At 49.2% G+C, this 11986-nt stretch overlaps 1 protein-coding gene across 1 annotated transcript; it reads left to right on the top strand.

Moving 5' to 3' along the window:
• The first annotated feature begins 211 nt into the window (after nucleotides 1–211).
• On the top strand, nucleotides 212–2465 carry LOC128274486 (mucin-5AC-like). Its single transcript, XM_053012702.1, has 3 exons — nucleotides 212–308; nucleotides 396–893; nucleotides 1522–2465. Exons 1-3 carry the CDS (start codon nucleotides 212–214, stop codon nucleotides 2463–2465), a joined length of 1539 nt encoding a protein of 512 aa, XP_052868662.1.
• Nucleotides 2466–11986: the final 9521 nt, after the last annotated feature.

The raw sequence follows: 11986 nt of genomic DNA, 5'->3' as shown, positions 1-11986 counted from the left end.
TGTTTGCCAAACAGCATTTCCGCAACCATCGACCCCCGCACAACGTTGCGAATTATGTGAACACACAATGTGTGCCATTATGGCAATAGAAAAGCGCTTTCACCTTCAGAACTGGCAGAACTTTTGCCTATATAAAGGAGGGTGTGTCTCAAAATTGGCAATTTCGCAGCATCAGTTTGCTGCAAAAAGTCGAAAGAGAAATCGCTCAGAAATGAGTCAAGGAATCGTCGCCGTGTTGGCACTGTTCGTCCTCACCGGGCAGCTGTGTTCCGGACTAGGGATTGGAACAATAACGGTGGCTCCGATTACGACCGTGACAATAGCACCGATAACCGTTCCCAAAATTACGACTATCGCGGTTACCATTCCCAAAATTACAACTATCGCGGTTACCGTCCCAAAAGTTACAGTGCCAACTGTCGCTGTGACCCTGCCTACCGTAACGGTTCCTACCGTAACGGTTCCTACCGTAACGGTTCCCACCGTAACGGTTCCTACCGTAACGGTTCCTACCGTAACACTTCCTACCGTAACGGTTCCTACCGTAACGGTTCCTACCGTAACACTTCCTACCGTAACACTTCCTACCGTAACGGTTCCAGCTATCAGCGTAACAGTGCCAAAGGTCACGATTCCTTCCACCATTACACTTCCGGTGACGCTACCAGTGACGATACCTACGCTGGCCGTAACGACTCCGAATTTGGCGACGATCGGAGTTACCGTTCCTACGGTGCTCAGCGTGCTGTCTACGTTAGGAGTGACGTTACCTTCTGCGATCCCGGTTTTGGCCACGACCACTACAACGGCAGCAACGACAACCACTACAAGCGCAGCAACGACCACCACCACAAAAGGATCGGTCAGCACGGTGACTTTCAGCGTTAATGGATGTGAGTAATCGAAACACTATGAGGTGTGCTAAAAAGTAATGATAATTTTACATCTACGCGGGATACGTATGTTCGATTTTTTTGTGGCGTTAGGTTGCTACACATGTGGTGAAAAGTTCAGCTATTTTGAATAATCAATGAATTTTTTACAACCGTTTTGCTTAAACAAGATTTGGCTCATCTACGATGGCGTCTTTATCGTCTCAATCGTAGCGTAGCTTCGTCCTTTCATGGCCTCCTTCAGTTTACGGAACCAGGAAGATTAACAGGGGGCCAGATCTAAAAAATAAGCTACCTCTGGCATCATTAGTGTGTTGTTTTGGCTAAAAATTCGCGCAAAAACCAGGACGTGACAGCAGGAGCGCAACAGGCTATTTTGCGTTTCTCACAAATACGGGCATTTTTGACGGATTGCTTCGGGTGAATTGCGCATAACTTGCAGGAAATTCTTAAGTTACTGACATTTATAGCAACATAACGCCACAAAAAAAATCGAACATACGTAGCCCGCGTAAATGCAAAATTATCATTACTTTGCGAACACACCTCGTACTTAAGGAGTGGAGCTTGCTGTCTAATTTGAACTTACCCGGTCCGAACCCTAATCATTTTGGTGGCCCGCTTTCAGACACAATAACCGTAGACGCAAGTGACCAAGCAACAATAAATGCCATAAATCAGGCGCTGCAGAACGCAGCCTCCACAACCACTGTCGCCGGAACCACCACAACCTCGACTGCTGCTCCAACAACCTCAACAAGCACGGCGGCACCAACAACAACAAGCACGGTAGCACCAACAACCTCAACAAGCACGGCGGCACCAACAACCACATCAACAACGGCAGCACCAACAACCCTGGCGAGTACCACGACGGCCGCTCCAATCTCGATTAACATCAACATTTCGATCACTCTGAACGGAAGCATCGTGGTAGTGGGATCCAACGATTCGTCCTTGCTGACTTTGCTGATGCAGGTATTGGCCGAACTAGGATCTACCACTTCGACCGTCTCTAGCACTTCGACAACCTCCACCACTAAAGCGCCTACGACAACGTCCAGTGTGGCCGCCACCACAACTCATTCTGCTGCTGCTGCTGGGTGTGGCGGAGGCATCGCTATCGGCGGAGGAATTGGTATCGGTGGTCTGGGTGGCGGCTTGCTGGGAATCGGGGGAGGCTTACGCATCGGTGTTCCGATCGCACCGATCGCTCCGATCGCACCAATTGCTCCGATCGCACCGATCGCACCAATCGTTCCGATCCTTGCGCCAGTTGTCAACACCGTGGGTCTCTTGGCGCAACCCGTAGTACGTGCAGCCGGCTCGATAGTGAACGGGATTGGCCAAGGGATCAGCAACATAGTTGGTGGAATCGCCAATGTGGCCGGCTCCATCCTGGCACCTCTTACGACCGGTCTCGGGGCAGGGCTTGGCGCAGCAAGTTCTGCTGCTGTATCCGGCGGAGGGGGTTTGTCTCTGCAGGCCGGGCTTGGCGCTGGTATCGGAGCTGGCGCAGGAGGCTTGCAGGCAGGCCTGGGACTTAGGGGTGGCCTAGCGATTGGGGGCTGAAACTTCTTATTGGGAAAGACGACAAGAGAATAAATGGTTATCAGGCAACGTGCGAATGTGAGAATTGTAATTGTCCGTAATGTTGAGTTTTCCCGATCGCAGCGAAGAATGGTGTTCACTGCGATGCCCGTCAGATACACTGGTCAAATCCTTCAAATGACTCAATCCTTTTACCGCGGTGCTTTAGGAACCTGTATTTGCGAACCGATGGCTCTAGCTTTCGATTTAGCTTTTATCATTATGCCTTTTTAGGAACATTACCGTGTTTTGACATCTGGCAAAGGATTTAAATTTTAAACGAAACATAAGACACCCTTTTTTAAAAGACACCATACGCAACCTCGTCCTCCTCGAAGTTGATGCGTAGGGCCTCCGGTATCGTTTTCGTAAACACCGTTACCATAACACCATGCGTTATTGCTAATTGTTGCTGCGATAGGATCTCTACCTGAGAGATCCAGTGCTTGCCATAACACAAGTGATTATCATTTTATTTCTGCGATAGTTTTAAAGCGAAGAAATTTAAAACTGAAAGAAAGCGGAACCCACCAACCGGGAAACATCAAACATCGCTGGTCGGGCCAACCTGCGCCGCAGATCAAAAGCTTGGTGAACAGAAGGACTTCGATCATTGTTGCGTATTGTTGTGGTTACGTTTGTCGCGATCTGCACAAGTGTTGCCCACAATGAACGACCATTCATTACACACGACACGTGTCGCCAAGCTCTACTACAATGAGCATATTGTACGGGTCCTTTTGCAAATGGGCTAGGGACAAAGTTTGACATGTGGCGTCCAGAACGGCACTAAAGCCGTATATAAAGGACCGCAACGATCCTCACATAGCTTTGCCTTCAAGGAGATACAGCCGTACAGAGATCAACATGAAGAACTGCTTGGCTTCTCTGGTGCTGGCTGTGTGTTTGATCACCGGCCCAGTAGCCAGTGCTCCGGCCGCTACGGTGTCTTTCCAGATTGGAGGAAGTAAGTAGTGGAGGACGGTGGGCAATTTGCTGGGCACGGTGGTCAATACGGCCGGTAACGTGGTCAACACCGCCGTCGGAACCGGACTTAACTTGATCAACACCGCAGCCAACACGGCAGGAAGTATTGTTGGCACCGGGCTCAACTTGCTCGGTTCGGTGGCCAACACGGCCGGTAGTGTCCTCGGTAGCGCTCTGGGAGGAGGCTCTGCAAGTGCTTCGGCCGGAACTGGAGTGAAGGCTGGACTGAGTCTAGGAGGTGGTGTCAACCTTGGCGGTAGCGGTGGTCTTTTGGGACTGTTGGATTACCTGAATCCTTGTCGAAGCCACCCTGGGAATAGCTTATGCGCAGACGCAACGAAACGAACCTTCAGACTTACAAAAGTGATCCAAGCACTCCAATGCTGCTGCAGAGTGTGTTAGATGTCAGATCATTAACCTCAAGGGGTTTTGTTTCGGCTGCGGCCAGCCATGCGTAGGGCCCTGATGTGACGAACGAATAAGAGCGCCAAAGTTTCGGTGATCACCTGGATCATAATTTATGTACCAGAACCATTCAACTGTATGTTTAGGACCGGCCGCGTCTACGAACAAATCGTTCAGCGATCTGTGATGCTATCAAATGGCTTGCTGAGAAGAGTGTTTTATGGATGGCTTCAAATTCAATATTCCCGGCGTTGCTGGTTGAGCTGCTTGTGACGAAAGGCTGTTCGCCTATGTGCGTCGTATCACGAGACAAAATCCCATTCAAATTTCATCCACCCGTTGAGCTTTATGTGTTCAAACAAACGCTGTGTATTTGTCCTCGCGGAGCCTACTCTTCAGTCTTATTTGTCGAGTCGAGATGACACTCTGGTGCTTTGGCAGATTTAGATTACGTCGCCGTAACTTGTTTTGGGTCATGCTCAGTTCGATAGACAACTTAAAAACAACACTTAAAACTACTGTGGTCATCCCCTTAAGTGGACATAGTATTTGACGCAACGGTTAGGAACTGCATGGACATTGCATTACTGCGGTTGTTGCAATAAAGAGAGTGAAATATTTAAACCAAAACGAACAACCTGTCCCCGAAACAATAGTGTATCCGATGCGTGTAGCGTGCATATCAATTGCGCCAAAGCTTTCGCATGGTCTCTGGCCAGGTTTCATAGACATAAAATAACTTGCTAGCCTTTGTTATGCTTAATCCTGGCATAACTTCAGCCAGGGACCTTGGACGGTGCGGAACCGTTTAGAACCGGCTCGGTTGTGTAGCACCCGTTGGAGCCTCCCTTTTTTTCTTGACGTTATAAAGCCCTGCTACTGTACCGTGTTCCATTAATAACCTGTCCGAAAAAGCCCTCACCACGGGCGCCACGGTTTGCTCCGGACTGAATGGTCACCTGGATGGACCTCCCGTTCGGAGTTCGTTTGGTGTGTGAAAACACTGGAAACCTTTTTTAATCTTTCCAATTTATCACCCCTTTTGTTTAGCGCGCCGGGACGCGCTCCCGGTGCGAGCGTTTTATTGAATTAAACGAGAGAAAGCGAGAGCGAGACTCCACTCGGAAAACGCCGGGAAAACCCCGGCTTTCCCAGGTGTAACAACATTTTCATCCTGATTACATTTCGGAACACCGTGTAAAAGGGGGCGACGGTAAAGGTTGAAGTGATTTTTATGCTGAGGCTCGTTTTTGGTGATATTCAGGAGTATGTTAGAAAAGTGTTTTGCGGTTTTAGGCCACCGGAATGGCAGATGATCGATGTGGAGTCCGTGCTCCTTGGGGTTTCTGGCGGCATAATAGAAATCCCCGTTCAAGGCATGTCTCCTTTAGACCTCTTATATTTTATCCTATTCTTCAACGCAAGGCACTCGGAATGGTTTCGGAAGATTTTCAATGAAAACTGCACCACACTTTAGGCTCTACGGCCAAGAAGCGACTTTACGGGCTTTAAGATGTGACGCAAAATAATTGATCGCAAAAGTGGCTGCCTGCAACTATCGCCACTTCTCGACCCGCTTCTCGGCTCGTTGTCAAACTCGCCTCCGTCCCGATTCCGCTAATTAGTAAGTGCGCCGACAAAGTTTCACAAGACGAGTCTAAAACGGGGCACGTCTCGAAACGGGGTACCTTCAGACGGAAGGACCCTCGCGGACGACGCTGCTGCTGTTAGTAATATTAGTAGTTAGCGGGGCGCGAATAATGAAGAATAATTAGACTTTCCGAACCAACCGGCTGAGTTTTTCGGCTGCCCGCGTTTGTTTTTTCAACTAATCATAATTTAATAAATTTCGCTACCGTTTGCGGATGGCGAACGATGACACCATTCCGTTTGTTTGCCGATGGCAATCGGTGGCGTCGGACGGGCGAATGAGTCAAACTGTTAGCGCTGGTTACGATTCCCTGAATCCGAACGGTGTCATATGCTAGTCACATCGTTAGCTGGATCTTGCCGAGGTCAAGATCAATTAATCGTGACAAACAGAGCCTCTGATAGCTGGTTTCGTTTATGCTGAAGCTCGTGAGTTCGATTGTCGTAAAACTGTGCAGTTCATTCCAATATGTTGCCATTGAATTGAACGAACGAATGTACCGTCTTCGAACAACTCCGTCCTGTTCCGGTTTCCCAGAACGTGGATCGATACAAACCGGCACCGGCAACAACTGGGAATGAGGTGCGCCAACGCGCCAATGTTTGTTTTTAATTTCCTCCCAGCGGCCGCCCAAAGGCCCAAGCGCAAGGAGCATGAAATCTTTGGGTTTACAGTTAAAGCCGCTGGACGCCCCGTTGGCGAACGGTGAAATGGAATTCAATCTCACGTCATGTTCAATCCATCGATCCATCGGCTTTGGTCGAAGCGTGATGGTTCGATTTACATTCAATTAATCACACCGTAAGGACCGGCACGGTCGGTCGGTCGTGTCCTGTTCCACCACAGGTCCTGTGGAACGAGCCGCTCTCTCGGCCAAGGAGCGGCGTCGGACCATCGTTTATTCTTTGTCGTCGCGTATGCATTCGAATCCGGAGCACCGTCATCCCGTTGTGGTGCCGTTGGGAGTTTGTCAGCCCGCGCGCACTTCGGATTATGCTGAACAGATTCAGAATCGATTTATTTTGGCGCTTGTTAAGCAGATTGTTTCTACATTCCGCTCGAGGACCGGAGGCGGCGGCCGGGTGACTCTGGTGCGAAGGGAACGTAACTCGATAAGAGGTATTTCGTTTGGATGTTTAGTGTTTGTTACTTGACACTTTCGCATAACAAGATGAAAGAAGCGGTTTGAGTGTTTTCTTTTTTCGCCCTTTTTCCCATCGCCATCGCCAGCGTACGGTGTTCGCCTTTTTACAACCCCGTTTCGGAGGAGCCAGTTCAAACGCCGACGGGCAAGACGGGCTTTCTCTGTTGGGACACCGGATAAGCAGGGGAACCGTACGACTGGAAGGCGCTAAGCTGATAATAGAAGAACTAAACACCGGAATGTGTTATGCAACGAGGGTTATGCTAACGAACTTAAAGCTGTTTACGTTGCCGCCTAACTTTAACACGGTGGTATTGTTTTTCGGTTCGATTCAAAATTCCGGCGCAGTCAACAGATGTTCTCGTGCTGTTGGTCCGTGGAAGCAATAGGTGTGCCCGAACCGAACGCAATTAGTATTGTTAAGCCAAAGTGTTAGTGAACAATCACTATTGTTTGGGGTTCTATGGACGTAGCGCATAGTCAGTGGGTCATAATATGGATGAAAAATCTAAACAGATCCGACTAGCAGTACCTAAAGGGGAAGATGAAACGAATAAAGTGTGGGACCATGTTTGTTTAGACGGCGGAATGCGTTGGGGCAGATGACAGAAAAGAAACCGGCAACATCTGTCAGTATATTCCCCGCAGTGATGACTTGATTAAAAGAAACGGTTCTTTTCGGTTTTCCGATGAACCGCCGTTCGCGTCCTATTAACACCTAATGATGGATGATGGATCGTGGATCGAGTAGGCCTCGCTTGGATTGACGTGTAAACGGTGTGTGTGTTGTTGTAATTTTATACCATGCTTCGAACTTTTTACTTCATTAGCAGCAAATAGCCTGGATATCGGGCAATGTTTGATATAAATGCTAACATTTTGTGGTTTACTTTCTCTTCTTTTAGGTAAGTTGTTGATCAGAAGACCAATGTTTCGAACATCAACTGCGAACAGATCCTTGATAAAGTGCGCGGGCAAAACCACCGTAGGAAAACTGCTCTCGTTGGTTTAATTGACTTTTCCGAAAAAGAAGCACACACACACACACACACACGGGCATCGTTGCGCCGGCGTTACCGGGTTTTTCCCGGCACGGCAGCAGCCGGCGGTGAGTGAGAAACTTCATTAAAAAGTTAAATTATTTGCCAACAACACATATGCATGCTCATCGATCCTAGTAGACACAGCAGCGTGCGAACACGTCTGGCAAGCGGGGCAATTGGTAAGAATTAGCCGTAATGGTTCCGGTGGCGGCCTGTGATGTGCGGCGTCCGTGGGTAATTAGTTTAGACAAAATTTGTTTATGATAAATAAACAACTCGTGTAAATTATTAAACGAATTTCTCAAACCCCGGTTTTAGGTACCACCAGCCCAGCTAGCGCTTGTGGCAGCAACATCTTTCTAATTCGCTCGAATCGAAGAAGGCCTCCCAGATCCGGCCTTCAGATTGTGCGATGTTTCGCAGGATATCCGTCGCGCTTTAGGGCGAGCTTTCAGCACATGCTCCTCCGTTGCCGAAACTACACACACTCCGGCGCCGGGGATTTACAAGACCGGGCAACGATAAAGTTTAGCCAGACAAAGGCTTATTAAAAATTTAAGGACACGTTTATGTCATCGTTTGACTTAGCTTTTGCCTGGCCTGGCCTCTGGAATTCGACCCTCCGGGCGACACCGGGAAGGGCCGAGGCCTAGATAAACACCGAACCGTAGTTTTGACCAACCCAGGACTGGCCGGAGCTTTGTGTGATCTCCAGTTTATGGTGCCTCACTGGTGGGGCTCCCCCACCGGGGGGCGAAAAGATCGGCCAAGTGGCTGTGGTATTAAATTTTGCGCTTATTTGCTCTAAGCATTATTGCCCTTCTTTCTACCCACAATCACATGCCCGGTCGGTCCTGTCACCTCGGTACGCTCCGGTTGGTGGTGGTCGAGACATTTATGGCGGCCGGAGAAATAAATAAAAGCACCAAAGGGCGCACCCTACGGCCCAGGCCGCACGAAGATACGGTACACGTCCGTTCACTTCCTTTGAAGAGCCATCAACCCGATAATATCCGCCCTTGTCTCGAGGTGGTCTCGCTGAATGGCACATTTTTCGTCTGCGGGAGACCCTGAACCGGGGTTTCTAGGATCTAGGAAAATTGAATTGAATCCTCACGGGAGGAGCTCGTGGGGGGCGCCAGTTTCTTGCGCGTTTGAGGCGGAGACCCGTCGTAGGGTTTTATGGGGTTGCGCTCGGGGAATTCCCGAGCCGGACCCTGGATCGGTCGGTCGGTCAGGTGAGTCCGAGCCAGAAATCCTGGCGGATGAAATGCTCCCACAAATGATTTCCCAAGCTACCCCAACCGAGGGCCAACGGGAATGGAACCCTGCGCTGAGCTTGTGTTGCTGTGTAATGAATGCCAAACATTATCGTGCAAATTATGGTTGCACCCTCGGCCCCGCCCAGGGACACGCCGTTGCTGGTGGTCGTGTTTTGACACACGCTCAAAAGCGATTAGACCGGATAGCGGCACCGCAACCGGAGCGTCAGCAACAACCGCACGAAAACAGAAGCTCCTGGGAGACGAGACTGGCAGACGAATGGACCAAAGTCCTGGTCCAAAATCGGACCCTTGTGATGGGTGCATTGCAAAAGCGGCAGCAGCGGCATATGCATGTTGTGATTGTTTGACGAGGAACAACAACTTCAGCTCACCTCAGAACACTCGGCCAGAAGTTTCTCCGGACGTTCGTCTCATGTTCGAAGCTCTGCTCCGCTTGAGTGAACGTTGTTCGAAGAAGGCTGCCTTTGGAGTGGGCCCTCCCGCAGGCGAGATGACGCTGTTTTTGGGGACGCTAAGCAAACAAGACCGATTTCACGCAGAACACAAACCACCAGCCACCAGCCAGCAAGTTCCGGCCGGCGCCCATGTTCTGTGGGGACAGCTGCACCTAATGTCGATGGCTGAATAGGCCCCCTCCGGGAGCTTTCCCGGGAGCACAAAGACTAGGTGGCAGCCGGTGCTTTATATCGCAATAATGGAAAACTATGTTGATCAAATTAAAAGATACCAACTTTTGCACTTCACGAGTACACTGCAGCGAGCAGGTCGAGGCCACTGGCCGGAGGCCGAAGGCGCCCGCCGCCCGGAAGATCGAAGAGGGGGCCAGAAAGAAAATGGGCGCAATTTTCGCTTAGTTTTCAGTATAAATAGTTACGTTCTATGTAAACGCACGGCGTATTTAAACAACACCCTACAGCCCCGGAACTCCGGCCGGATCGTCGTCTGTTGTTTTTAGCCCTCGACGGGGTGGTTTTCTTGCGAAAGTTAAATATGGCGTCGGCGAATCGTTGGGAGCGGTGAAAGGCCCTGGCCGAGCCGAGAACGGGTCATGTTCTCGCTGAGTGCACAAAATGCTTGAGCGACAGGAGCGCGTTGGCGTACCGGAGGCTTTCGGGAATGTGGCAGGGTCTGCCAGAGACAACGCCATTATTTCGAACATCGAACCCCAGGATTCTGGCCCATATCGACTGCAGCGCCGCTATCGACGTGCCCCAAGATAGGGGACCCCATGAAGTCATATACCGCAATGACAATGACAAATCGAGCACCGGCGGAATGGAAAATGGTTTCGGGTGTGATTATTTTCAGACACAGCCTCCCCCCCAAAATGAAGATATCACGAGTCACGCTTCTTCAGGGGGGTGGGGGCGGGTGCGGGCGTAAATAAGCTTCCATTCCTGCCTGCTCCGAATGGGCCTGGCAGTGCCGGTCCCGAACGATGATTAATGGATGGCGAGGACCAACAATTGTAGAACCTTCCGCCAGCCAGCCGTCGCCAAACACATGCAGGTCCGCGGCGTGGAGGTCGGCGACTTTCGAAAACTACCAATTAATGGGTTCAATCATTAGCAACCACACCGGTACTTCGAACTTGTCGGCGACGTCTTACGCAGAAGACGCCCCCGCGCGAAGGTTGACCGTCCCCCCCCCGGTTTTGTTGTGCCCCGATTGGGAACTCCAAAAGTGCAATTTCATTTCGGTTCAATTACATTCGGATCCCGAGAACCGAGAGCCGAATATGTGGGCCACCGGTTTTCAATCCGGAAATATTGTTGTAACTCGGTGTGGCCTTGCCATGCTGCTCCTGCTGCCGGAAGGTGCTCCAACAAGCGTAACGAGAGCGAGAACATATTGGATCCAGTGGAAGGCTTCAGCGGAGTATGAAATTTGTTTGTTTGCGGGATTCGAAAGTGCTGAAATATGCACACATTTTCTGCCAATGAAAGCTTTTGGGGCTTTTGGGGCTTTGGGAAATCGGTTTCCCACATTCACAAAGAGAGAGAGGGCGGACTGTGGAAAATTATGGGGCGAATCTGATTATTTCGTCTAGAAAATGGGAGCTGCAAATAGAATGGCACGTCAGGGGAACAACAACCGCAACGAAAGGATCCGTTCGGGGATATTTATTTACGCCATTTATTCATTTTTGATACGCATTTAGTGTTTTGTAATTGCTTTCTATGTGTTGATTCCATTGATTGCGGTCAACTTTTGTGGGTATTGAAGTGTTAGGATCGTCGTCATTCAGCCAGTTGAGCTTTGTTGTAAGTAATCAAATATGTACAGGGTAATGCACGGTTTATGTACAAATAGATATGTTATTTTCAAAAAAGAATTAAAAAATCACATAAAAAAGTTTCAAAAGTTTAAGTTTTTAATAATTTTTCTTCTTTTAAAATTATGTACTTTGCCATTATAAGTGAAACACAATATGGTTCAGATTACCGCCTCAGGACCTATGGCAACAGTCGATTCTGATGAGATAATTTTCAATGCCTTTTTTGCACATTTCGGGTATTACCTCGGCCATAACTTGGCGAACGTTGTGTTTCAAATGCTCTAAAGTTGCAGGCTTGTCATCATAAACTCAATCTTTTCCCAAGACCCACAAGAAAATGTCCAAAGGTGCCAAATCGCATGATCATGATGAATGTCTTCTACGTCCATATCTTCAATTGCCGGTAACTGTTACTATCATCTGGCGATATCGCTGGTAATTGACGGTAGTGGTCCACCCTTTGTCGTTTAAGAAACAAATAGGCCATAATACGTACCATACAGTCAGTTTCTGTGGATGTGACGGCCTCTCTTCAATCGATTGAGGGTTTTCAGTGCCCCAGATGCGGCAATTTAGCTTGTTTACGTAGCCGCCAAGAGAAAAATGTGCCTCGTCGATGAAGCATATTTTGCTGGAAAAATAAACATTAGTAAGCGTAGTAATTTTTCTATAATTTTAACACATTTTTCTGTTGTTAGGCGTTGGCAGA

This window comes from Anopheles cruzii, chromosome 3 (assembly GCF_943734635.1).
Source record: "Anopheles cruzii chromosome 3, idAnoCruzAS_RS32_06, whole genome shotgun sequence".
Lineage (NCBI taxonomy): Eukaryota > Metazoa > Arthropoda > Insecta > Diptera > Culicidae > Anopheles > Anopheles cruzii.
This window is presented reverse-complemented; position numbering and strand designations above follow the sequence as displayed.

Excerpts from the sequence above, each read along its gene's own strand:
- LOC128274486 (XM_053012702.1), top strand. The coding sequence starts at position 212 with ATGAGTCAAGGAATCGTCGCCGTGTTGGCACTGTTCGTCCTCACCGGG. Across the intron at positions 309-395 it reads AATAACGGTGGCTCCGATTA|TCCCAAAAGTTACAGTGCCA; the intron begins CGACCGTGACAA and ends TCGCGGTTACCG. Across the intron at positions 894-1,521 it reads GACTTTCAGCGTTAATGGAT|ACACAATAACCGTAGACGCA; the intron begins GTGAGTAATCGA and ends GCCCGCTTTCAG.